The sequence below is a fragment of the Aethina tumida genome, chromosome 2 (assembly GCF_024364675.1).
Source record: "Aethina tumida isolate Nest 87 chromosome 2, icAetTumi1.1, whole genome shotgun sequence".
Taxonomy (NCBI): domain Eukaryota; kingdom Metazoa; phylum Arthropoda; class Insecta; order Coleoptera; family Nitidulidae; genus Aethina; species Aethina tumida.
This window is the reverse complement of record NC_065436.1, coordinates 35,424,508-35,449,224: the sequence shown is the minus strand read 5'-3', so window position 1 is coordinate 35,449,224 and position 24,717 is coordinate 35,424,508. Positions and strand designations below refer to the sequence as shown.

General features: G+C 31.3%; 4 protein-coding genes across 15 annotated transcripts; 3 read left to right on the top strand and 1 right to left on the bottom strand.

Annotated features, from left to right (window-relative positions):
* The first annotated feature begins 607 nt into the window (after positions 1-607).
* On the top strand, positions 608-1,441 carry LOC109606831 (uncharacterized). The gene is made up of 5 exons (XM_020023367.2): positions 608-812; positions 863-921; positions 981-1,091; positions 1,152-1,181; positions 1,241-1,441. The coding sequence occupies exons 1-5, from the start codon at positions 745-747 to the stop codon at positions 1,357-1,359; spliced, it is 387 nt and encodes a 128-aa protein (XP_019878926.1). The 5' UTR covers positions 608-744; the 3' UTR covers positions 1,360-1,441.
* On the bottom strand, positions 1,197-24,640 carry LOC109606822 (pre-mRNA-splicing factor ATP-dependent RNA helicase PRP16). 4 transcript variants are annotated; one of them, XM_049963989.1, is made up of 8 exons: positions 23,493-24,617; positions 22,565-23,392; positions 22,309-22,502; positions 2,984-3,247; positions 2,680-2,928; positions 2,078-2,619; positions 1,409-2,024; positions 1,197-1,355 (listed from the first exon to the last, which is right to left on the bottom strand). In XM_049963989.1, the coding sequence occupies exons 1-7, from the start codon at positions 24,466-24,468 to the stop codon at positions 1,430-1,432; spliced, it is 3,648 nt and encodes a 1,215-aa protein (XP_049819946.1). In that variant the 5' UTR covers positions 24,469-24,617; the 3' UTR covers positions 1,197-1,355; positions 1,409-1,429. The 4 variants fall into 4 exon arrangements, with proteins under 4 accessions (XP_049819946.1, XP_019878923.2, XP_049819948.1 ...); XM_020023364.2 differs by having other exon boundaries at positions 1,197-2,024; XM_049963990.1 differs by lacking the exons at positions 1,197-1,355; positions 1,409-2,024 and having other exon boundaries at positions 2,231-2,438; positions 2,497-2,619; positions 23,493-24,640.
* LOC109607967 (uncharacterized) lies at positions 5,506-22,288 on the top strand. Of its 4 annotated transcripts, none has more exons than XM_049963999.1 (3): positions 5,506-6,093; positions 21,269-21,534; positions 21,868-22,288. In XM_049963999.1, exons 1-3 carry the CDS (start codon positions 5,787-5,789, stop codon positions 21,931-21,933), a joined length of 639 nt encoding a protein of 212 aa, XP_049819956.1. In that variant the 5' UTR covers positions 5,506-5,786; the 3' UTR covers positions 21,934-22,288. The 4 variants fall into 4 exon arrangements, with proteins under 4 accessions (XP_049819956.1, XP_049819954.1, XP_049819955.1 ...); XM_049963997.1 differs by lacking the exon at positions 5,506-6,093 and adding an exon at positions 9,270-9,821; XM_049963998.1 differs by lacking the exon at positions 5,506-6,093 and adding an exon at positions 19,528-19,936.
* Positions 12,216-17,132, top strand: LOC126264743 (uncharacterized). Of its 6 annotated transcripts, none has more exons than XM_049963993.1 (2): positions 12,216-12,375; positions 12,516-17,132. In XM_049963993.1, exon 2 carries the CDS (start codon positions 13,848-13,850, stop codon positions 14,877-14,879), a length of 1,032 nt encoding a protein of 343 aa, XP_049819950.1. In that variant the 5' UTR covers positions 12,216-12,375; positions 12,516-13,847; the 3' UTR covers positions 14,880-17,132. The 6 variants fall into 6 exon arrangements, 5 of the variants coding, with proteins under 5 accessions (XP_049819950.1, XP_049819949.1, XP_049819951.1 ...); XM_049963992.1 differs by having other exon boundaries at positions 12,478-17,132; XM_049963994.1 differs by having other exon boundaries at positions 12,216-12,426.
* Positions 24,641-24,717: the final 77 nt, after the last annotated feature.

Here is a 24,717-nt window from a genome sequence, read left to right as displayed (position 1 = left end):
TTAACATTACGTTCGGACTTCTTATATCTATACTTCGTGATTCATACACAGAATTTCTTAAAATCAATTTTGATTATTTTCTTTCTGTTTGTGTGCCATCTATTGGTATTTTAATTAATTATGCAATAATGTGTATCTGCTGCCATCTAAAGCTACACACTTTAAAATGAAACATGAACAGAATACCATAACACAAAGTGCTATCTTTTGGTAATTTTGTTAATTATGAACAAATAAATAGGTGTCATCTAGAAGTTACTTCGCGTTCTTCTTAAAATTATTTCACCTACATTAAAACGTAACGAATTCTGTAATGAAAGTGCCATCTTTTGGTCATATTTATATACAAATAACAGATGCTGCCATCTTCCGTACTTTAAGATTGAAACGCACAGAACACTATGATGCCATCTAATTAAAATCTTACGGAATTTGACTTCACAGAACATTTCGAAGTGCGCCATCTATTTGATACATACATTTATAAATTGTAATTATTTCTCCTTTAAAATTTGAATAATTTGAAAAATTTAGATGATTGTTAATAATAGAAAAACACTATTTTATTATTATTATAATCTAAAATGTCAGTAAATAAAAATTATATAATTTTTGATATAATATAAAGTCATATTTGACTAAATTTAATTTCACAAATTCAAACAATGGCTTAATATATACATTCAATTTGACAATACACTGACAGAATTCATACATAAAAATCAGGAGGATAACTAATTTAAGATGAATTGTTGTGTGCGTAATAGATCAGCATCTGAAACTGTTGGCGATGAAAGCATAACTAATGGAAGGTATTCAAATTTCAATAATTATTTTTACATTATATTAACTAAAATTTCAGACGAATAACCACTCAATCAGGACGTACTTGCTGTTGGGGAAGTTCATTTCGTGAAAATGGTATGTCCCATTTCATGCAGAAATTCATCTTTTTATCAGTCCGCTTAAATTTGAGATAGAAACGAGAAGTTCGACAAGAACATCATTGGAAGTCAATTTGCCAAACAATTCTGTTAATAATTCTATAGCTCACACGGAAATTGATTCAAATATTTACATGTATCCAAGAGGTATGTTAACTTTTAATGTAAAATTATTCATATAATAGTATTTACTAAATTGCCTATTAGACACTTCCGAGTCTGAATCAATGGTAACAGGTAATAATAAATCTGTTAACTGTTATAATATTTAATTTTAATTAATGTTACATTTTCAGGGAGAAGATTTCCATCAACTAACAAACTATTAGATTTGCTAAGTATGTGCTTTTGGAAATGCAGTCCAGGCTGCCAACAACTGCCAGAACATTATAACAACAGTTCTTCATCCCACTGAAACAAGATATTATTTGTAAACAATATTTTTTATTTACATATTATATTACAACACTTTTCTCAAATAAAATCTACAGCCCAAATCTGGCTGGCGTCCTCCTTGGTGTAGCCCCTGCCGAAATAATTTCTTGCCCTTTATTAAGAGCCGCATCTCTTTTATCAGCCGCCTCCTTCCTTGCCTTCATCTCCTCCTGAGCCACTTGCATCTGGTTCTCCATTTCCTGCAAGTGTTCTGCGGCCTGCTTCTTCTTCTCCCTACCCGACTTTCCTGTCTCTTTCAAAGAGAAGAACATCGGACCCAACTCCGCCAACCAATGACCGTCTACTGACGTAACGCAAAGCATGTACTCCCTGGCCGTCATCACAAGCTCGTGGTACACCACGTAATCGGGTGTGTTGCCTAGGCCAAAGAGGGCGGAAGTCGGATGCAGATGACACGGCATACCAGTACGACAATTCACGTATTCGCCGATGCCCTTAAGTCTTGCCGCTTGGTGGAAATAGGCGGAGCAAATACATTTTCTCACTATATCCCAGTCACTTCCGCACGATTGTATTTCTAGTTTTTGTTGGATTACGATGTCCTTCAATTGTTGTCGCACCTCTCGCACTTTTCGCATTGCTTTTATGTGGATGAAGTGTTCGTTGCACCAGTGTGAAGAATAACTGAAATAAGTCATACTTAGTTACAATTATTTATTATCAATTGACATACGTACTTATTCTGCTTCCATTGGTTGTAGACGTTGAGGTAAGTTAAGTGATCACTTTCAGGTACTTGAAACTTCTCCCTAACACCGTCAGCCTCTTCTTCCCGGCCTTTGGGCCGGTAAAATATGGACGGAACAGAAAGCATGGATACGATAATCAATATTTCCGCAGTGCATCCCATTTTACTAGAAACAATCAACATTTGACATTGCGGAGGATCGAGTGGAAACTCAGCCATCTGTCGACCTAGCTGCGTTAGAACTCCCGTGTGATCCAACGCCCCCAGAATCCATAGCTGATACAACGAATTCAAAATGTTGTCTTGAGGTGGTGGATCCATGAAATGGAACTGTAACAGGTCCTGCACACCTAAAGATTTTAACAAAAGAACGGTATTTGCAAGATTTGTCCTCTGGATTTCGGGTACCGTTGTTATCAGGAGTTCGTCCTTGTATTGTCTTTCGGTGTAGAGACGGAATGCTTGTCCGGGACCGGTACGACCGGCTCTTCCCGATCTTTGGTTAGCGTTGGCTTGACTTATTGGATAAATCTGTCAACAAGCGTGTGTGTTAATGATCTTGTTTGAAATAAAACAATTGTGGGTTTTTACCTGAAGCGCATCCATACCGATTCTAGGATTGTAAACTTTTAGTTTGCAATAGCCCGAGTCAATTACAAAAATTATACCATCCACAGTGAGTGACGTTTCGGCGATATTTGTGGCGACGACACATTTTCTTATACCTTCCGGGGAGCGCTGGAAAATTTTCGCCTGTAAATCTGACGGCAGTTGGGAGTAAATAGGAAGAATTGATAAGGGGGGTGCGTTCTCGATTTCTGTCAGTCTCTCACTAAGTACCTACAATAAAATAATAATTAACAAACAAATCCGTCAACAATTGTAAAATATGTACTTCACATGTGACTTCAATGTCCTCCTGACCAGGCATGAAAATTAAAATGTCCCCTGAAGGTGGCTGTAGATGGATTTGCAGGGCTTGTTTTACGGCCGAGTCTACGTAATCCTCGACAGCGTTTTTGCTGAACAACGTTTCGACGGGGAATGTCCTTCCGGGTATTGTAAACGTGGGGACGTTGCCGAAGAACATCGAGAATTTACTCGAGTCCATTGTCGCCGACGTTACTATTAGCTTTAGGTCATGACGTCTCGAAACAATCTGAAATTCGTTTTAATATATCATAAACAATTCAAAGAAACATCGACTACTGCTATGATTATTTAATGGTATTGTCCATTGTTTCGAATTGTGGATCATTTTACAACTTGAATTCTAGGAGTTTAATCGAAATTTTACCACTGAATATTTATGTAAACAGCGATTACTACGAATTATAATACTTATATACGTTTGATTTAGTTGTTAATGACACACGAGGTGATAAGTGCTATAATTAATTTAAAAAGGGACTTTGTAAGTTGATCTATTTTAGTGTGACGCCCACTTATTACGCTTAATAATTGTCGTCGAATTTATAATCTTTCGTTTAAGTGGGTTGAGAGGCACTTGATTAGAGTTAAAGATTGTTTGTTACCCAATTCGGAAATGTGTTCCGGCACGCAAACCATTTTTTTTTGTCATTAATAATCAGCTTCTAGAACAAAATATTATTCGTGTTTATAAAAGGTATCACTTTATGCTAGGATATTTTAATAAACATACAAAATAAACATATTTTACACGTTACTATGGGTGCAGGTTTTTATTTAAACGTGAATTAGTTTCCTGATATTGGGTAATAAGTAGAAGGTCATAAATTTATTTATATTGTTTTAACTTAATAAAAAACTGCGGAAATAATTCAATTTAACCACAATCTCTTTAAAAGAAACGTAGTTGAAAATTGTTCAAATTAACATTATTTTAGAGATGTGCTGAATTTTTATTGAAAATACTTCAAAAGAAATTCAAGTCTTTCTAGTTGTTATCCATTTTTAATATTAAATTTAAATACTTAATAATTTTGTGTAATAAAATGTTAAATAAAATTAACTTTTTCATTATTTTGTATCTTGAATGAAAAATGAACAAATTCATGACATGATTTTTTCAACATCAATGTGCAATTTACTTCAAGAAACATAGTTAAAAAATTGTTCATTGTAAAATTTTAAATGAAAGCATTATTTGAGATTCCTTTGTTTATTTTTAATGGAAATACTTCTAAAAATATTTTAGAATTTATCTAATGAAATACTAAATTAGATTATCTTGTCTATTCTACTGTATCTTGAAAGAATATGAACAAATTCATGACTTTCTAGTTATTATCCAACATTAATATACAATTTACTTCAAGAAACATAGTTGAAAAGTTGTTCATTATAAAGTTTTAAATAAAGAACATTATTTTAGATTCCTTTTTTTAATTTTGATGAAAATGCTTAAAAAAATATTTAATAATTTGACAATGAAATGATAATTAGATTATCTTGTCTATTCTACTGTATCTTGAAAGAAAATGAACAAATTCATGACTTTCTAGTTTTTATCCACCATCAATGTACAACTTACTTCAAGAAATATAGTTGAAAAGTTGTTCATTGTAATGTTTTAAATGAAGAACATTATTTTAGATATCTTTATTTATTTTTGATGAAAATACTTCCAAAATTATTTAAGAATTTTGAATAATAAAATTATCTTTTTCATTCTTTTGTACTTTGAATTCATAACTTTCAGTTATTTTCCCAACATCAAGGTACAATTTACTTCAAGAAACTTATTTGAAAAGTTGTTCATTGTAAAGGTTTAAATGAAAAACATTATATTAGATTTACTTCAAGAAACATAGTTGAGAAGTTGTTTATTGTAGTTTTAACTGAAGATCATTATTTTAGATCTTTTTATTTATTTTTGATGAAAATACTTCAAAAAATATTTGAGTTTTGTATAAAGTAATGTTAAATTAAAATATCTTCTCCACTTTTTGTTAATTTTCTTGATTGTTGAAAGAAAATAAACAAACTTGTGACATTTTAGTTGTTACCCATTATCAATATCCAATTTATTAAAAAAAAATTTTTAGCGATTTATATACTCATATGTGAATAAAATATTACAACAATTTTGAATGAAATTCCTCCAAGTGAACAGCAATAGAAATTCACTTATCAAATTTCTAGTTCAAATTAACGTGTAATTGTCAAACAATACAACCATTAACAAGTAATGACTAATCGCAAGAATGTGAGCAATACAACAGGGACCGCCCACACTTTCACTTGTGCAAACAATTGTCAAATTGTCGTGCGATTCGGAAACCACGAAGGAGGCGCCCAACGACGCACGAAATCGGCGAAGACTTCGCCGCCACGCCGGAGCGCATCGTCCTACATATGTTCATGTTTGATAAAAAAGAAAGAAACAGAAATAAGTTTATTTTATGCGACGTAGGAACGACGGCATTGAAACGCGTTCAAATCGCATTTCCATTTCGAACGAACACTCGACGGACGGACGAGAGCAGCCCGGTGAATCGGTGTCGCGAAAACGGAATGAGGTGAGACGAGTGGTGCTCACGTTACGAAACAAACCTATCCAAACAATATTCGACCTCACACAACCCGATCTATCCGTAAGCAGCCAGTGAACGTTCGGTCTCGCTCGTACACATACACATTTTTTAAATCACCTATCAGGTAGATAACAAGCATTTAGTTTGAGAGATCGTACCGTACGTACAATCGTTGCGAAGATGATGCCGGAGGCGTTCACGAGCTTGCACACCTCCAGTCCGGTGATTAAGCCGGCCTCCCCCAAACAACCCCGCAGGCTAGTGAAGAACTACAGCAACGTCAACATACAGTACTCCAATCAGAACGGACACCTGAAACGGGGCAACAGTTTCGTGGTCGGTCAGAAGTTGAGGGAGTCTAAGTGGTTCACGCACGAAGAGGAGAAGGTTTTTTGTGCCGTGGTTGAGACAGGTTTCGTCGTCGAGTCCAAGGGTGAGAACGACGACGACACTCAATATGGAATATTACTTTGGGCACCCGGACATGGTAAGTGAGTTTACAAAACCTCATTATCATACTTATCGAATTGTATAAATAATAATGTTTAAATGTCAGGCTCTGTAAAATTGTGTAAATTATGCGAATGTTAAACGCCTATTTCAATTACCAATTACCCATTAGAGCATGTGTTAAAAACCTGCAAAGGCACTTTTCTCCTCTTCCTGTTTTCCCACAAACAAAATTACATTAGTCAGACAGACGGTGCACGTGTTAAATGGCACATTCAACAGTTCGTCACAATCGAAACAATTATCTGTCTAAAATTAAAACTGTTCGTGTGACGAATTGAATTTTGTTTGTAAACAAGAAAAATCTATAAATAAACATTAAAGTTCATTTTAAAATAACTATTGTTATCGGTTAGTACTTTTCTACGTCTTGTACGTATCAAAATTTGTGTATGTTTCTTGTTTGGGTCACAGGTGTGACGTGAATTATTCATCATTAATAAAATATTTACGTTGCTGATAAATTCTTTACCATGTGCACCTAAATTTTGTTGTCCACTTGTTTGCACACCATAAAACGTAAATAATTAAACTTTCAATTATGTAACGGTTAAATAAAATTTTTTTAAAGATTACCTTAATGTTCGGAGCTTAAATTTTTCAAAACTTAGTCTCAAACCGCATTTTGAAATATTTAACCTTTGGCATTTACGTTTTATAAGCTACTTCCTCAAAGATATATTTCCCTGCAATTTTTTTGATTTATTTATTTTTTATTACGAATTCTATATAATTTATGATACGCTGAATTATCCGTACTTAAGATAAAATGATGTTTCTGATAAGTTCAAAAATATTCATCTATGAAACATATAGAAAATAGTTTTCATAAATGTCTATGTTAAATCTACTAAATCTGACATTTGACAAATTTATTATTAACGTATCATTGATAATTTGTTTGAAAATTAATAATTATATCATAATTTTTACGTAAATGTGTATTAAAAAATGGTTTTTATAATCCTTGATACCTTCATTGTTTTAAGCAACAATATTAAATATCTCAATATTTACCAGAAATATATTTGCATTTAGCCAGAGATAATTGTTATTTCCAAAAATATATGATTTATAATATTTTAAATTATCTTTACCTAAGATATATTAATTTTTTTTATAAATTTCAAGATATTTAATAGTGCTTTCTTAGAAACAAATGAAAATTAATATTTTTCACAGGTAACTTCTTACTCATTATTAACGTACCATTGATAAATTATTTGAAAATTAATAATATCAAAATTATGTGAATATAAAATATAATTTACGTCCCATTTGTTTCATAAACGATAATATTAAATATCTCAAAATATGCCAGAAATATCGTTCTAGAGATAATTATTATTTCCAAAATTATTTAATTTATAATATTTTATGTCTTTAAGGTATATTAACATTTCTGATAAATTTCAAGATATTTAATATTGTTATCTAAGAAACAAATGAAAAAATAGTATTTTTCACAGGTGGTTATGTTAAATCTAACAAATTTGATATTTGTCATACTCATTATTAACTTAACATTGATAATTTATTTGAAAATTAGTAATAATGTGGAAATTTTTAATGATCGTGTGTGTGAATATACAATTTGAGTTTTAAAAATATAAATAATATAATGTGTCACCTACGCCCCCTTTGTTTCATAAAGGATAATATTAAATATCTTAAAATATGCCAGAAATATCGTTGTTATTAAAATATATTGATATTTCTGATAAATTTCGATATATTTAATAGTGTTATCTAAGAAACAAATGAAAAATGATATTTTTCACAGGTGGCTATGTTAAATCTACCAAATTTGATATTTGACATTCTCATTATTAACTTATCATTGATAATTTATTTGAAAAATAGTAAAAATAGTGGTAATTTTTAATAAATGTGTGTGTGAATATACAATTTGATTTTTAAAAACATAAATAATTTATCACTTACGCTTCCTTTGTTTCATAAAGGATAATATTAAATATCTCAAAGTATGTCAGAAATATCGTTGTATCTTAGCCAGAGATAATCATTATTTCCAAAAATATTCAATTTATAATATTCTAAAAATCTTTAATTAAGGTATATTGATATTTCTTAAAAATTTCGAGATATTTAAAAAAGATTTTTTACAGGTGGTTGTTAAATGTTAAATCTACCAAACCTGATATTATTCATATACTCATTATTAACGTATCATGGATAATTTATTTGAAAATTAGTAATAATGTGGAAATTTTTAATAACTGTGTGTGAATATACAATTTGTTTTTTAAAACAATAATTAAATTAAATAAATATCTCCAAATATACGAAAAATATTGTTGTATCTTAACCAGAGATAATTATTATATCAAAAAGTATAATTTGTAATATTTTAAATTATCTTTAACCAAGATATCAGATCTGATCAGCCGAATCTGATATTTGACATACTTTTTATTAATGTATAATTGATAATTTGTTTGAAAATTAGTAGTTATATTGAAATTCTTGAGGAGTGTATATGGAATATAAATTTTGTTTTTGAATCATAAATAAAATATTTATCACTTCTTCTCTTTATTTACTGGACAATAATATTAAATATCTATATTAATTTACCAAGAATGTTATATCTTAGCTAGAATAATTAAGACTTTTTTACAAGAATTTAAAGGCAAATTCAATTATGATTTGAATTTGAAACAGTTGCACATATCTTGAAATTTCAAGGAGACATTATTTTTGAGGTAAATTTAATTAATTTAATTTGAATTATTTAACGATTAAAGAAAAATATTTTAATAACATTAACTTAACATATAAATACATTTGTTATCTATTTTATTAGTGCAGCTTAGCGATAAAACGAAACTAATTAACATTTCAACAAACCATCGTAAATAAAAACCCTGACATAAAATGCCATACCAAAAATAATAACCTTCCAGTGTCAAACACCAGCAGTATTTACAAATAATCTAGTAACGAAAACAATTAAAACGTAAAAGTACGTTAAATCCAATTGTTATTTACAAGTCGACTAATGTAACAAAATATTTGTTCTGTTGCACCAAAACTCAAAAACAAGCATGCCATTTGTGCGACGCAATCGAGTTTCTGATAGAATGTAAATATGTGCATTAAATTCGATATGTCGAATTAATAAACGACCTTCGGTAGCTCCGAATGGTATAAATCCATTTGCGGACGCCAAAATCGCATTTAAACGATTTGTTTTTACCTGCAAATTTAGAACAATTGCGTTCGAGCTAGGTGGGTAAACAAATCGCTTGTCTGACAATACACTCGAAAACGACAAATATCAAAAACAACAAAACACCGCATCGAGATACGAAGAAAACGGCACGCAGCCGTTGTTTATCTAGATAAGATAGAATATGTCCGCGGCCGGATCGTGGATGCACTCACAATTGTGCGACGTCCATCGCGTGCCTAACATGGAGCTGTGGTTGACTTTGGAAACGTACACGAGTCCTCCGTCGCCGACACCGTTGCGGAGGACCAACACCAATGCTTGCATGCAATATGCGAAGAACAACGCGGACATGAAACGCGGAAACAGTTTCGTTGTCGGTCAAAAAATGCGCGAATCCAAGTGGTTTTCGCACGACGAATCCGGGGTGTTGTGTGCAGTCGTCGAATCCGGATTCGTCGTCGAAGTTGAAGGGACGCAATTTGGGGTTGTGCTTTGGACAATAGGGAACGGTGAGTTTTTTGTAAACAACACTATTTAAATCCCTTTTCTGATTTTTTTGAAGTACTTTTAAAACTGGTTTAAACAAAATACCAACATAATTTGTTATATAGAACAGAAATAAAAAAATTCATAACTTTTTAGTTATACATTGTTAACATGTAATTTTAAAAATGAAGACAAATTTTTAAAATCCTTTATTTAATTTTTATATAAACACTTTTAAGCAATTTATGTAAATCTTCCATTATTTTTTTATATGAAGACTTTATAATTTAAATATTATATATATTTTTATAATATTAAATATATTAAAGGAAAATATAAAATTTATTTCAAAAAATGTAATTAATAATTATTTTAAATTCGCCAATAATTTTTTTATATCAACACTTTTAGAAATAATTTAAATAGTTTGTGTGAAAAAATATTAAATGTTATTTTTTTTATTTTTTTAGTATATTTTTATCATGTATATTTTTATCATGTAAACGCTTAAAAATAATTTAATGTTTTAAGTAAAAAAAATTAAATCTATTTTTTTTCAATTTTTGGTGTATTAAAACAAACAAATTTAGAACTTTTCCATTATTAATTATCCTCAATCTATAATTTATTTCAAGAAATATAAATAAAAATTGTTTATATAAACATTGAATAAAAATAAAAATATTTGCTGAATTTCTTGAGAGGTATTTTTAAAACTGACTTAAACAAATTCCCTAATTTGAAATAAAAAATTTCATGACTTTTTAGTTATTAACAAACGTCAATAACTAATTTATTTCAAGAAAATTAGTAAAAAATTGTTTAACTGTAATATCTTAATAACGAAGATGATTTTTTAAAAACTTTCATTTAATTTTTATATCAATACTTTTAAATATTTCATGTAAATGTAAAGATATGTTAAATTTAAATATTTTTCCATTTTTAAGTATATTGAAACGAAATCAACAAATTCATGATTTTATAAATATTAACCAACGTCAATAAATAATTTACAGTTCATATAATCTTTAAACTGAAAGCATTTATTTTCATTAATTTAAATATTTTTTGTTCACTTTTTAATATATTAAAATAAAATAAATTTAGGACTTTATTAATTATTCTAAATATAAAATTTATTTCAAAAATGTAATTAAAATTGTACATATATTTTTAAAGGTGTAAAAAAGTTAAATTTATTTTTTTATTATTTTTAGTATATTATAATCATATAATCTTGAATTATAAAATCTTTAATATTTTTTTTATATTAACACTTTTAAAAATAATTTAAATATTTTGTAACAGAGCTAGAAAACCGTTAATAAATGACTTCGTGGGAGAATTTTTAGACCACCACTTTGTTTAGATTCTCACGAATTTTTTCATATTTTTATGGGTTTTCTTAAAATTAATCTTACATTTCGTAATCGTAAAATAGTCGTAAAATACAAAATTTATTTTAAAAATTACTTATCTTAATCTAAACGTTCGTTGATTTTTTTTTAACACATGTGTTCTTTTCGAACCCTTATCTAGTGTCAGGGTGTGGTCGCACAGTGGGTTCGAAGTTTAAATAGTGATATTTCTATGTAGAACTTATTCAGTAATTAAATTAAATTAATTAAAGGAAAATGTAATAATTTACCCCAACAGGAAATTTTAGAAAATTGTAACTTTGTTCTTTTATTTTGTCTTATTTAAGTTAATGAATTGATTTTTAAAAAAGATTGAAAATGTTTGTAAGTACAATGGTTTTTCCTTATGCAAATAACATCAGAATTGTAATATTATTGAAACAATGAATTGTATTGTATTTTGAATTGCATTAAGGTTTTTTAGACCAAGTACATTATTATTATTTAGATTAGGGTTTCATATAGAAAAACTCTTAAATTAATTTGGCAACAATGTTGAGAAAAGGAACATTTGTTTAGTTCATCTGATTGGTTGAAGTAGGATCGTTGTTGGAGACATTCAGATTCTTAAGGGTCTTAAGTCACCACCTACTTCACCCCTTCCTAGAATCCGAGTTTATAAAACTCTGGGATTCATTTATTTCGGTAGATTTTTACCCGAATTTTTCAAGTGTCGAGATCGAAGTTCTTTTAGTTGTTTTTACTTACTGTTTGTCAAAGTTCAACCTTTTTGCCAAGAATTTAAGTAAATTTAAATTATTCAATTTTTTTCTATTTATATTTATTTGTTTTTGTTTTTCTTATATTTATTTTGTTAATATAGTTAGGTTAATTAAAATTGAGTTTTAATTAATTCCGAACTAGAAATTAAAGAACAATAAAACAGTGAGTAGAAATTATCTAATATTTCGGTTTGGTGAAAGGTGTGAGTATTGAGTGTAATACATCACCTTAGTTGAAGAAGATCTGTTCAACAAAAACAAAGGTTAGTGATATTTAAATTAATTATGGAGTAAGAATTGTATAGTCTAACCTCATAAATATTTTGTGTAAAATTAAATCGCTCCCTTTAACCTGTTGTAACGAGTCTTTCAAAAAGACTTTGGTTATACCAACTGAATTATCATCGGTAACCCGTTACATAAATTGGTGTCAGGTGTGACTCCTAAAAGTAAAAAATAAAAATTGACACATAAATTGGTGTCAGGTGTGACTCCTAAAAGTAAAAAATAAAAATTGACACATAAATTGGTGTCAGGTGTGTCTCCTAAAAATTGACACATAAATTGGTGTCAGGTGTGTCTCCTAAAAATTGACACATAAATTGGTGTCAGGTGTGTCTCCTAAAAATTGACACATAAATTGGTGTCAGGTGTGCCTCCTAATGGTAAAAAAAAAAGTAAAAAATAAAAATTGACACATAATTTGGTGTCAGATGTTTCCCCTAAAAATAAAAATTGAGACATAGTTTGATGTTATGCTTGTACAATTGTAAATTTAATACATAATTTGATGTTAATTATAGTTACATAAAATTTGATGGTATAAAGTTTGTGTAATGTTCACATAATTTTGGAGTCGACTGTTTTAATTTAAAGATTTGAAGATAGAAGAAAATTAAAATTTATTTGTTAAGAAGTTCAAGAGTAAACAAGATCTGTGGTTGACTATACATATTTTTATTCTGATTTTTAGTATCATTTACCTGTCTGTTGTTGTTTTAATTGCTAATATTTGTGAAATTGGTTTTGTAAAATAAATCGAAGTTTAGGTCAAATTTGAGAATAAAATGATTAGTTTCAATTTATAGTAATTGGAAAATATTGAATAAGTAAATAAAATTTTAACAACACAGAAAAGACACAGGAAATCGGTGAAATCTCCGGCATTGACAAAATCACGTCATTTGTCGTTATAAATTGTTAGAAGTTGTTTTAATATTTGGTTGGATAGTATTGTTCATTTAAATGGTACAAATTTTGTTGATAATTGTTTATATATAAGTAAAAATCCTATTTCTTTAATATTGAAACAATATTTCTAATAATTTAGTGTGATGGTCTTACGGAACTTATAATTTGACAAATGTGGTTGACTGTAAGCTATAAATAAAAGCAGGTAGTAAAGCTTTTGAGTGAGTGTCACTGAGATTTATGAGGGGTTGGTTAAAGAAAAAGAGGTAGTTTTACATTTCAAGAATAATAATGATTGTATTTCATAAAAAAAAAAAAAAATATTTAATTAAGTAAGAATTTAACAAAATTTCCTTATGACAATAATACAAGTGGAAGATTATAAGTTCGCATAACCATTTGGAATTATTAACGCTGAATTTATTTCAGATTTATTAATTGAGATTTTTCTTTCAGAGAAATAGTTTAATTTTTATTGATTAGTAGTTTGTCTTCCGTAGTTTTTTTTTGTATGTAAAAGGAAGAAAGTATTTGCATGTACATTGATTTGTAAGGTTTCGTAGCAATTTCTAGTAGTATACTCAGTTATCAATTCCGGGAGCAAAGAGTACTGATTTTCCATTTGTACTGTTTTTGGGCAAAAGGTCAAAAACGCTGTGAACTAAATACAAGTCTATTAAGTAATATAAAAAATATCTTATAATTGTTTGTGGAAATGAGTCGTGACGAGTCAAGTTTTAATAAATATTCAGTTAATAATTTTGATGAAACTTGTTTGAGTTTAACATCTAGAGAACAGTTAGCATCAAAACGTAATACCAACAGTAATACTTTGATGGAAGCACTGTGTTATTCCTTGTCAAGGTTAGCTATGAACAGTAATCTTACATTCATAGATGATTTTGATGGTGAGAGTGATTACAGGGTTTTCGTCAAGAGTGTTGAATTAATTGGTAAAGACAATAATTGGTCGGAAAAACAAATGGTCTCAGCTATTGAATTCAAATTGAAAGGTTTAGCTAGAGAGTTTTATTTTACTATTGAAACTTCTCGTAGACCTCAGACTTTTAAAGATATGAAAAATTGGTTAGCTAGTGTTTTTGATAAAAAAGTTAATTTTTATGAGGCTAAAAATGAACTAACAAAATGTAAAAGAAAAACAAATGAATCATTAGGATCTTTTATGTGTAGACTTAAAATAATTGCAGAAAAGATGGTCACAGAATCAGATCCATTCGAGTTGTCGAGATTTGTGAATATGTTGGTCGCTCAGCAATTTGTTGATGGTTTAGATACTAGGCTATCAAATTTGGTTCGGGCGGAGGGCATATTTTTGAATTTAGACGAAGCTTTCCGTATAGCGTCAGAAAAAGAAGACATTTTTCTTAGATTAAAGCTGACCCCAGAGAAAAAAGAATTTGATAAAAATTTATTTGAAAAAACTAGTCTAATGACAGAAAATTGTGAAAGAGATGATAGAGTTCGAGATAATGGTAAAGTTCATATTTTAAAAGTAAAGGCGAGTAATGATCGAAAAATTAAAAGCAAGTTAAAGAATCAATTTTGTTATACGTGTGGTCAAAAAGGTCATTATAGACTTAATTGTCGTTTTAGTAATTGTAAAATGTGCAACAGTACAACTCATACATCGAAAAATTGTTATTTCTTAAAGAAAAATAGACGAGAAAGAAACATAAAGGAAAATGAAATTTTTAGTAAAAAAAAAAGTGAAAATAAGTGTCTTTAAGAATTTTGAGTTGTTGAAAGAAAAATGATGAGTCGAAACGAAGGGTTATAGGTTGTATTTGGTTTACAAAGTACATAAAACAATCTGCAGGTTTACGTTCCGGTTACGCCGATGAATCACAGTTCATTGTGGTTTACCGGAAGACGATCTGTTCAGGTAATGGCGTGCCCTCATTGCTTGGCGGTGATAAGACAAGTCAAAATCTTTTCACATTAGATGGTCTTCTGAAGTGTCGCTCAGTTAAATAAAATGGATTTACAATAGCCCAAAAGAATCTAACAACAACAGGTTTTGCATTAGTAATTTTCTTCTATATTCTCATGTTGGTAAAGATCTGATCAATCTTGATTCCTGTACGTTTGGTTTTAGCTCCAAGCACCCGAATGTGGTGAGATTATCTGAAGATATAGTTTATTTTTGCAAATTTCAAGGTTTTAATGTTTAGTATTAACGTAATTATGCGCAAATTCCTTAATACTATGATTTATTACCACTCAATTTTTTCTAGTAAGACTTCCTCTTATTAGCTCTATTGTGTTTTCGAGTTCAGTGAAAACAAATAGAAATAATAGATTCTCTGTTGTTAGATTTCTTCAAGATTTTACAATACCTCAGTCATATATCACATATTTCAATAAAAACTTGACACTTTCGGGTAACTTGTTCGTTTGTTAGTTGGTTCCTCCTTTTAAAGGTAAGGAGAGGTATTAAGTGGTCTAGGTCTTGAGTGGAAGACTAGAAATTTTGTAGAAAAGTAAATGCTTCGCGCGCGCGGAGTGACCCCATCTTGGTGGATCCAGGGGTTTCCAGATGTACCTGCAGTTGTTGGATTATCCGTGAAGACATAGTCTGAATGAGCAGAAAATGTGACTTCTTTGTTTTGCAGTGGGTGACGTGTCCTGGCAGTCACAATACGGAATTGATGTTTTGGTGAGAGGTTGATATGCAACTCTTTGTATTTGTGTAGTCGTCGTACTACGGTGATCCATCACGTGGCACAACTGAGTTTTTTAGCGTAGGTGTAGTTGTATGTGTAGATGTACACATGTGGTGCAAGTGTGAGAGTAAAAGTGGTTACTCATGAATTGATGAAATGAAAGTAGACAAAGTAGCAGGAAAAGTTGTAGAGTTTACAGGTACCCATTAGTAAGTTGGGTTGAGGTATAATGAAAAGGACTTAAAGGAAGTCGAATAGCAGCCTACGCAGAGCACCGGATTTACGAAATATGTGGAAAGATATGATGTTTTGGAGAAATTGCTGAAGTTAGAGTCGAAATGAGACGAGGTATAGTAAATATGTATTCCGGACTACTTCAAAGAGGAAGTGAGTCATGGGTATTTTTCAATCAAAGTGGATTGAAATGTGAAATACGGAAACGCTTACAAGATCACAACAATGTAAAAAATGTACATGTGCAATTGAAAGAAGAAATGAATTGAAAGAAGAATTTGTAAAAATTCGATAATAAACTCCAAGGATTTTAAAATATGTGTTCGTAGAACAATATTAACTATTATCTGTTTTAGTTATTTTGCCAAGTTTTTCTTAAATGTTGAAAAAATCATCAGTGTCGAGATGACGGATCTATCAACATCAATGATCCAGGATCTCAAGGATTTTTCAAGAGGACTTCCAATTAGACACAACAACACGATGAATACGATAAACGAAGTTTACAAATCTTGATACCACGAGAGGAAAAAGAAGAAATTTCTCTGGACAGTTATTTCATGAGGGTCCCAGGCAGACAGAAGAAAAGGAATATTTAGATTTCTTTATTTCCAAGAAGTTGTTTACGACTTGTGGTTGCTGCTACACCACATTTTGTAATTTGAAGCCTGCAGTATAAGTGGTTACCAACTACTTATCCAAGAGTATCGTTGAGGACGAACGATCAAGGACCAAGGAGCCTATGATTAAGGATGAGAAACGAAGGACGAAGAAGCGGATGTCCAGGAACCAATCACCAGGGGCCAAGTACCGGGTCAACGACTGAACGAGTCTACAGAAAAATGATAACCAGAGCATTGGAAGAGGAAAGGATTTCTTTGTATAATTATTATTGCACAAACATCAGCAATAATGAGGAGCAACAACCAGAATCAGCTACCAGGACCTTAAGAGGAACGATTCACCAAGGACCATCAACTAACGAAATAAATCCTAGCTGTCTAGATTTTGAATGATATTTTGTTGGTCAATGTTATGTGTTCTTAGGTCATGTAATTGAAATTATAATGTTTTGAATTGTATTGAGATGTATGTAATGATGTTTAGGTTTAGATGTCGAGTTTGATTATTGTTTTGATAAAACCAATTCATTAACGTTGTCACTTAAAGAATTGCTTTTCTCTAAAAGGGGGAGTAATGTAACAGAGCTAGAAAACCGTTAATAAATGACTTCGTGGGAGAATTTTTAGACCACCACTTTGTTTAGATTCTCACGAATTTTTTCATATTTTTATGGGTTTTCTTAAAATTAATCTTACATTTCGTAATCGTAAAATAGTCGTAAAATACAAAATTTATTTTAAAAATTACTTATCTTAATCTAAACGTTCGTTGATTTTTTTTTAACACATGTGTTCTTTTCGAACCCTTATCTAGTGTCAGGGTGTGGTCGCACAGTGGGTTCGAAGTTTAAATAGTGATATTTCTATGTAGAACTTATTCAGTAATTAAATTAAATTAATTAAAGGAAAATGTAATAATTTACCCCAACAGGAAATTTTAGAAAATTGTAACTTTGTTCTTTTATTTTGTCTTATTTAAGTTAATGAATTGATTTTTAAAAAAGATTGAAAATGTTTGTAAGTACAATGGTTTTTCCTTATGCAAATAACATCAGAATTGTAATATTATTGAAACAATGAATTGTATTGTATTTTGAATTGCATTAAGGTTTTTTAGACCAAGTACATTATTATTATTTAGATTAGGGTTTCATATAGAAAAACTCTTAAATTAATTTGGCAACAATGTTGAGAAAAGGAACATTTGTTTAGTTCATCTGATTGGTTGAAGTAGGATCGTTGTTGGAGACATTCAGATTCTTAAGGGTCTTAAGTCACCACCTACTTCACCCCTTCCTAGAATCCGAGTTTATAAAACTCTGGGATTCATTTATTTCGGTAGATTTTTACCCGAATTTTTCAAGTGTCGAGATCGAAGTTCTTTTAGTTGTTTTTACTTACTGTTTGTCAAAGTTCAACCTTTTTGCCAAGAATTTAAGTAAATTTAAATTATTCAATTTTTTTCTATTTATATTTATTTGTTTTTGTTTTTCTTATATTTATTTTGTTAATATAGTTAGGTTAATTAAAATTGAGTTTTAATTAATTCCGAACTAGAAATTAAAGAACAATAAAACAGTGAGTAGAAATTATCTAATATTTCGGTTTGGTGAAAGGTGTGAGTATTGAGTGTAATACATCACCTTAGTTGAAGAAGATCTGTTCAACAAAAACAAAGGTTAGTGATATTTAAATTAATTATGGAGTAAGAATTGTATAGTCTAACCTCATAAATATTTTGTGTAAAATTAAATCGCTCCCTTTAACCTGTTGTAACGAGTCTTTCAAAAAGACTTTGGTTATACCAACTGAATTATCATCGGTAACCCGTTACAATTTTATGTAAAAAAATGTTAAATATAAGTATTTTTATTTACAATTTTTAGTATATTAAATAATAAATATAATAATAATAATAATTAATAATATTATAATAAAATAATAATAAATTAAATTATTTATATAATCAAATCAAAATAATCAAAAATTTATTATAAATTTTTGATTATTTTTTTTTACGTAAATACTAATAATTTAAATATTCTTGTAAAAAATTTTATACTAAAACATATTTTGTACATTAAAAGAGAATAAACAAATTTATGATTTTCCAATTATTAATAATTGTCAATTAATCAATATATACTTAATGTCAAGAAATATTATTAAAATTTGTTCATATTATATTTAAAATTTATACAATTATTTTAAATTCTTGATTATTTTTTTATATAAATACCTAAATAATTAAAAATAATAATAAAATTTAATTCATTTTTTAGTATATTAAAAGGAACAAATTTATGACTTTCCAATTAATAACCGTGGTTAGTATATAATTTATTTCAAGAAAATGAAAAATACTTTTAAAAATGGCTTAAGCATTTGTGTAAATAAATGTTAAATTATTTTCTTTAATTTTTAGTACCTTGAAAGAAAGTAAACAAATTCATGACCTTCTAGTTATTACCCAATATCAACATACAATTTATTTCAAGACACGTAGTTTAAAATTGTAGAGTATAAACATTAAAATAAAAAACATTTTTATAAATATCTTCCTAGAATTTAGTATAAGCAAATTCTTTAAAAAATGATTTAACAAATTTATTTTAAGAAATATAAAATTGATTATTTTTATACAATTCGTGACTTAATCTTCTATATATCAATTGTAAATTTTTTTTAAACTAGTTTCGTCGGCCCCCAGACGGAAACCACAAGTTTTTTGTTGTTTTCACTTAAACAATAACAGCGATAATTGATAAGAGTTCGTTTACAATTTTGTGTGTAAATTCAAAATTCAAGTGTACACTATTTTCCGACTCCCCAATTAGTCATTGTTCCAAGCAAACGATAAAATAGATAAGATGCATTGTATTCGATAACTGCACGTCCACATTACAATTCAAGTCAGTTGCTTTCGATAATTTCAATTGACCAGTGGGTGAAAATGATGCCGGAAATTTTGTCCGGTGTTCACGCGGATTTCAAGCCGGTTTCTCCGAAAACCAGAAGAGCTTTGTCAAAAAACAGACATCAGTACGTCATGAAGAGCAATCTCAATCTCAACGTCGTGAACAACGACGACATGAAGAGGACTAACAGTTTTGTAGTCGGTCAAAAATTGAGGGAGTCGAAGTGGTTTCCTCATGAGGAAACTGGCGTATTTTGTGCCGTTGTTGAGTCTGGATTTATTGTTGAAGTAAAGAACGAAACGGAGGAAACGCATTCTGGTGTTGTGTTGTGGACTGCCGGATTTGGTGAGTTTGTAAATTGGAGCTAATTGACTTACACAAATATAAATGTGTGGTAATTTACACTCGGTGGGTCCAAATTTTATCAATCAAAACTCATAAATATTAAGTGGTTGTGATTCATTTTGTATTTGCCAATATTTTTAACGACAATAAATTAACAAGTTTTAAATTGATGACTTACATCAACTTTCAATTTGTACACCTTTATCTCATATAGATTGTCCTAAACTATTGATAATTATTGAGGTACTTGAACGTTTATTAATTTCCCATTTTTACGTAGTTTTACCTGATAACAAACAATTATAATATTTTGATAAAATATACATAATAACATGCATAAATACGCAATTATATTCACGCTTAATAGTTTAATCATATGATACGTTCTTGATAAATAGAGTTTAAATAAACATCCTGCATCTGAACAATGGATAATTCCTCCACTTTGGAAAGCCACAGGTGTACTATCATCCCCGTTTGGTAACTGCAGCATCGTCAGCAGATTTAAATTAAATGATACGTGCATATCGACATCAGTAAAAAAGTGCCGTTGCAGTGATATATCGCTTTGTATCAGATAAATAAAGAGCACAATACAAACAGTGAGCCATTTAGTGTCACATTCGTCTTGTTCGCGACAACTGCAATATGAATTTTTATGTGGAACGGGCAAAGCTCAGGCCAGAACTGTTCGCCAACAACGGCAAGCCGATGCCGAAGAAACGCAAGCCGATAGCGAAAATCCCCAGTCACGCGGACTTAATCGTTGAAAAAACGGTGCCGATCAAAAGGGGTAGCAGTTTCGCTGTCGTCCACAAACTGAGGGAGTCCAAGTGGTTCGGTGTGGACGAGACGAAAGTGTTTTGTGCTGTGGTCGAATCTGGATTCGTTGTCGAATTGGAGAACGACCGGTTTGGCATTGTTCTGTGGGAAATTGGATTTGGTATGTTCCGTTATCGGCTGGTTCAACAACATTGATTGTTGACGGAAACTTTTTTTCATGATGGTAGTTTTGATGTGGAAATGTTTGTTGACAATCGGTTTGTTGACAAACTACAGTTCTGAATTTTATGGACGACGAAATTAGGTCGTAAAATTAGATAATGATCTTGATACAGATATGATAATTCGTGGCTTTGTCGTATGATTAATTTGGCACATTAAAATATGTAAATTATACGACCAGCAATTTTAACGTGTAAAAATGCACGGAATGTTCTCGATCACGTTTGTTATCATAATCCACAATTCATAATAAAATTAATCACATTACTATAAGTGCAATAAACCATTTACACCAAACTTCCACTTTATATTACATTTTTTTTACAGAAAAAAGTAAAAACCCGGATCACATTCAGATCTACACGGTGCAAGACGTTAAGGGCAAACAGAAAGTGGTGGCGTCAACCCTACACGAATTCTGGCCGCCTGATACGAAAATTCGCATCAACAACAAAACGGACAAATCCGAATCGCCCCTGAATGAAGACACAATCCGCAATCAAATTATCTACGGTCTGAATGCCAAGAGGAAGTGGCACAATTCAGAGCATTTTACCTATTTTTGCCGGTACGGCCCGATTGAGTCCCGAAAAGTAAGTAAAAAAGTCAAGAATATAATGAAAAGCTTAATCAAATTGTGTAAACACAATTCTTGAAGTATTACACAATTAGAATGTTTATTTACATTTTTTAACTACGGTGTACTAATGAAATAAAAACAATTTTAAAGTATAAGATAATGATTCATATGTATGTAAATATTTTTCACCGGACTTATCAAAACGTATACATGCTTTATTAAACGTCGTCGTCGACAAATACTCGATAAAAAGGGGCGACTAGTCTATCTGTTATCAATATCGGGCACAACTACTTAAATTTATTGGACAATAAATAAATTAATACTAACGTATTGTTTTTTACAGATTATGGACTTCAAGTGGAATCCTGGATCTTTCTTTCAAAAAATCAAGAGCCTTAGCATTAAGTAACAACAATAAGACAATGCTGTTTTCGTAAAGATATTAGTATTTTCGATTAAGACTGTTAAATTGTGTAACTGCGATTGTCCTTTAAGTTAGTTATATAACTTGTAAAAGGCTAGGTGTATTTTATATTTATATATTATATTATTGTATAAATTTGTATAAAAATTAACGAGGTTTTAGTTTTTTTTATATAGATATATATGTAGTTTTGTAAAGTTTTATCTGTTTAATCTGACCATTATATCAAGTGTTTTATACCGTATTTATCTTTGTACCGTTCATCAAGTAAGGTTTTTTAATTTTAATTATAGTTCAATATCATGATGAGTAATCATATGTTGTTTTGAAAGTTAAATTATTAGAATAATAAAATCTTACCTCTCTGAGCAAACCGAATAAAACGTCAGTGCTGAGGGACCTTTCATGGGCCTCGTCCATAATAATGGCACTGTAATGGTCCAAATCTGGCTCCCGAAGACTCTCCCTCAGCAAAATACCATCTGTCATATATTTTATGACCGTATTTTCGGACGTGCAGTCCTCAAAACGGATTGCATAACCAACTTCATCGCCTGCAACAATAAAATCATATTGAATATTGAATTGTGTTTTATTTTATTTTTTAATTTAGTACCGAGTTGTGTGCCCATTTCGTCGCTGACACGTTTAGCAACCGACATGGCAGCCACTCTTCTCGGTTGGGTACAACCAATCATCCCGTATTTACTGTAACCGTCTTCGTGCAAGTACTGCGTCAACTGCGTAGTCTTACCGCTTCCTGTCTCACCGACTATAATTACAACTGAGTTTTCACGAATAACGTTCAGCAGTTCTTGTCTAACTGCAAACACGGGCAAAAACCGCCTCTGTTCTGATATAGTTTTCTTTCTGGCAAATTCACTAGCGGCTTCGCCAGTCGTTTTCATGTGTTCAGCAAATTTCTGATCCGTTTTGTAATCCGCACTGTCATCTTCTTTGTTGTACCTCGCGTCTTCTTCGTCCTCTTTCTTTTTAATACCCATTATATTACCGATTTTTGTTCCACCTAACTCCCAATGCTTTTTCTGTGCCTTCCTCCTCTCCTTTTGTTCCCTGTATACTCTGACCAAGTGGGAACCTTTCCTTGCTACCATCGCCATGTCGCACGTCGGATCTCTGACGGGAATGACAGGCTCTGGCTGCTTTGTAAACACAATTCGTCCATCCAGGAACGGAGGAACGATATTGTGAACCAGGAGATGCACCCGATCGATCGATTCTTCGTCGAAGTCTTCGTTGAAGTCTACGGAATGAACGACGCCAGACGTTAACATTCTATTCCTTTCCCACAGTTCGTTGTCTTTGTTTATCTGTCTCTGCTGAGCTGACATTCTCTTTTTCTTCCTTTGTTCCAGTTGCTCTTCCTTTTTTTTCGTGTACTCCTCGCTCACACTCGAGAACGGATTGTTCTCATCATCATAACCTAAAGACAAATAGAATATTCAAAAATGAAACTTGGCTTTAGATTTATACACAATTAATTGAAACAGTTACAATACGATTTTTTTATAATTGTTACCAACCTTCATCCATGTTGTACCATTCTCGATCCAGCCTCTTCTGCTCCTCCTCCCACATTTCTCTGTCAACTGTGTTGTCCCATTTGACTGGCTCATCCTTGTTAACCCCAGGAGTAGCACCCGATCGTTTCCTATCCTTCATCCAACTGTTAAACTTATGCGCTGGCGTGGGCCTAGGTGTGTCATCTTCATACTTCTTCCTGGCACTCTTGTACCAATCCCTGTCTTCACTTCTTCTGCTACGCTCCGACCAATCGGAGCCCGATTTATATGAGGAGGGTGTGGGGAAATCCCAGGAGGATTTTTTAACGGGCACTTCGTCGTCCTCGTCCCAAGATGTTTTAGAGAAGTCAGCCTTACCATGTGCAGGAGTTTTAGGCTCATCTCTGAATGAGGGCGATCTGTCACTTCTGACAGTCTCCCTTTCACTCCTACAGCTTCGTTCACTCCTGTCCCTCTTCCTATCACGCCTGTCACGGTCGCGATCTCTGTGTCTGTCTCTGTGATCCCTGTCTTTGTAATCTCTGTCCCTGTGATCCCTGTCTTTGTAATCTCGGTCCCTATGCCTGTCATGATGCGAGTCCTTGTGACTTTTCTTGTGTTTCGTGGTAGCGTACACACCTTTCTCCTTACTCTTGTTCGAATTAAGCCTCTCGATCATCCGGTCCCTGGCCTCGGCTGTTATTCCTCCCGTGTACGTGGGGGTTTCTTGGTGCGGTGACCTGAATTTTCTGTCCTTGGGAACGGCATCTTTCTTGAAAGTGGCACTTTCACTGTGTCCTTCTTCGTCGTCGATCGCGAACGACATTTTACGGGCCACATCCTCTTTTTCTTTGCGTTTAGCGGCTGCTAGTCGGTCCAAACCTAAACGAGACGGCTGCGGCACTTTGAAAGAGGGAGTTTTCTTTTTGACTATCAGACCGCCCCTTTCGCCGCCACTGCTGCCTTCTAATCTGTACACATTATCGTCGGAGTCCATTTTCGGGTGGACTTTCGAAAAACGTTTCAATTTGATTCGTAAACATAACCTGTACGATTGTTTTTGGCGTTACATTCCGGTGTTGCCACGTGTCTTTTTAATTTTTAGGTAGAACATATTTTTTAATCACATTTTTATTCAATGTTGTGAATAAAGTAAATAAGAAAATTATACTTGCAAACGTACAAAACATCTTTTAATTTCTAAACTGTAAACTTTTGGTTTATTTCAGATTCAACAGACAAAATT

Bases quoted from the DNA above. Each gene is read 5' to 3' on its own strand.
- LOC109606831 (XM_020023367.2), top strand. From the start codon at position 745: ATGAATTGTTGTGTGCGTAATAGATCAGCATCTGAAACTGTTGGCGAT. The intron at 922-980 runs GTATGTCCCATT...AATTTGAGATAG, and splicing joins AAGTTCATTTCGTGAAAATG to AAACGAGAAGTTCGACAAGA. The intron at 1,092-1,151 runs GTATGTTAACTT...ATTGCCTATTAG, and splicing joins TATTTACATGTATCCAAGAG to ACACTTCCGAGTCTGAATCA.
- LOC109607967 (XM_049963997.1), top strand. From the start codon at position 9,494: ATGTCCGCGGCCGGATCGTGGATGCACTCACAATTGTGCGACGTCCAT. The intron at 9,822-21,268 runs GTGAGTTTTTTG...TTTTTTTTACAG, and splicing joins GCTTTGGACAATAGGGAACG to AAAAAAGTAAAAACCCGGAT. The intron at 21,535-21,867 runs GTAAGTAAAAAA...TGTTTTTTACAG, and splicing joins GCCCGATTGAGTCCCGAAAA to ATTATGGACTTCAAGTGGAA.
- LOC126264743 (XM_049963993.1), top strand. From the start codon at position 13,848: ATGAGTCGTGACGAGTCAAGTTTTAATAAATATTCAGTTAATAATTTT.
- LOC109606822 (XM_020023364.2), bottom strand. From the start codon at position 24,468: ATGGACTCCGACGATAATGTGTACAGATTAGAAGGCAGCAGTGGCGGC. The intron at 23,393-23,492 runs GTTGGTAACAAT...ATTTGTCTTTAG, and splicing joins ATGGTACAACATGGATGAAG to GTTATGATGATGAGAACAAT. The intron at 3,248-22,308 runs GTAAGATTTTAT...AACGAATTTCAG, and splicing joins TATTCGGTTTGCTCAGAGAG to ATTGTTTCGAGACGTCATGA.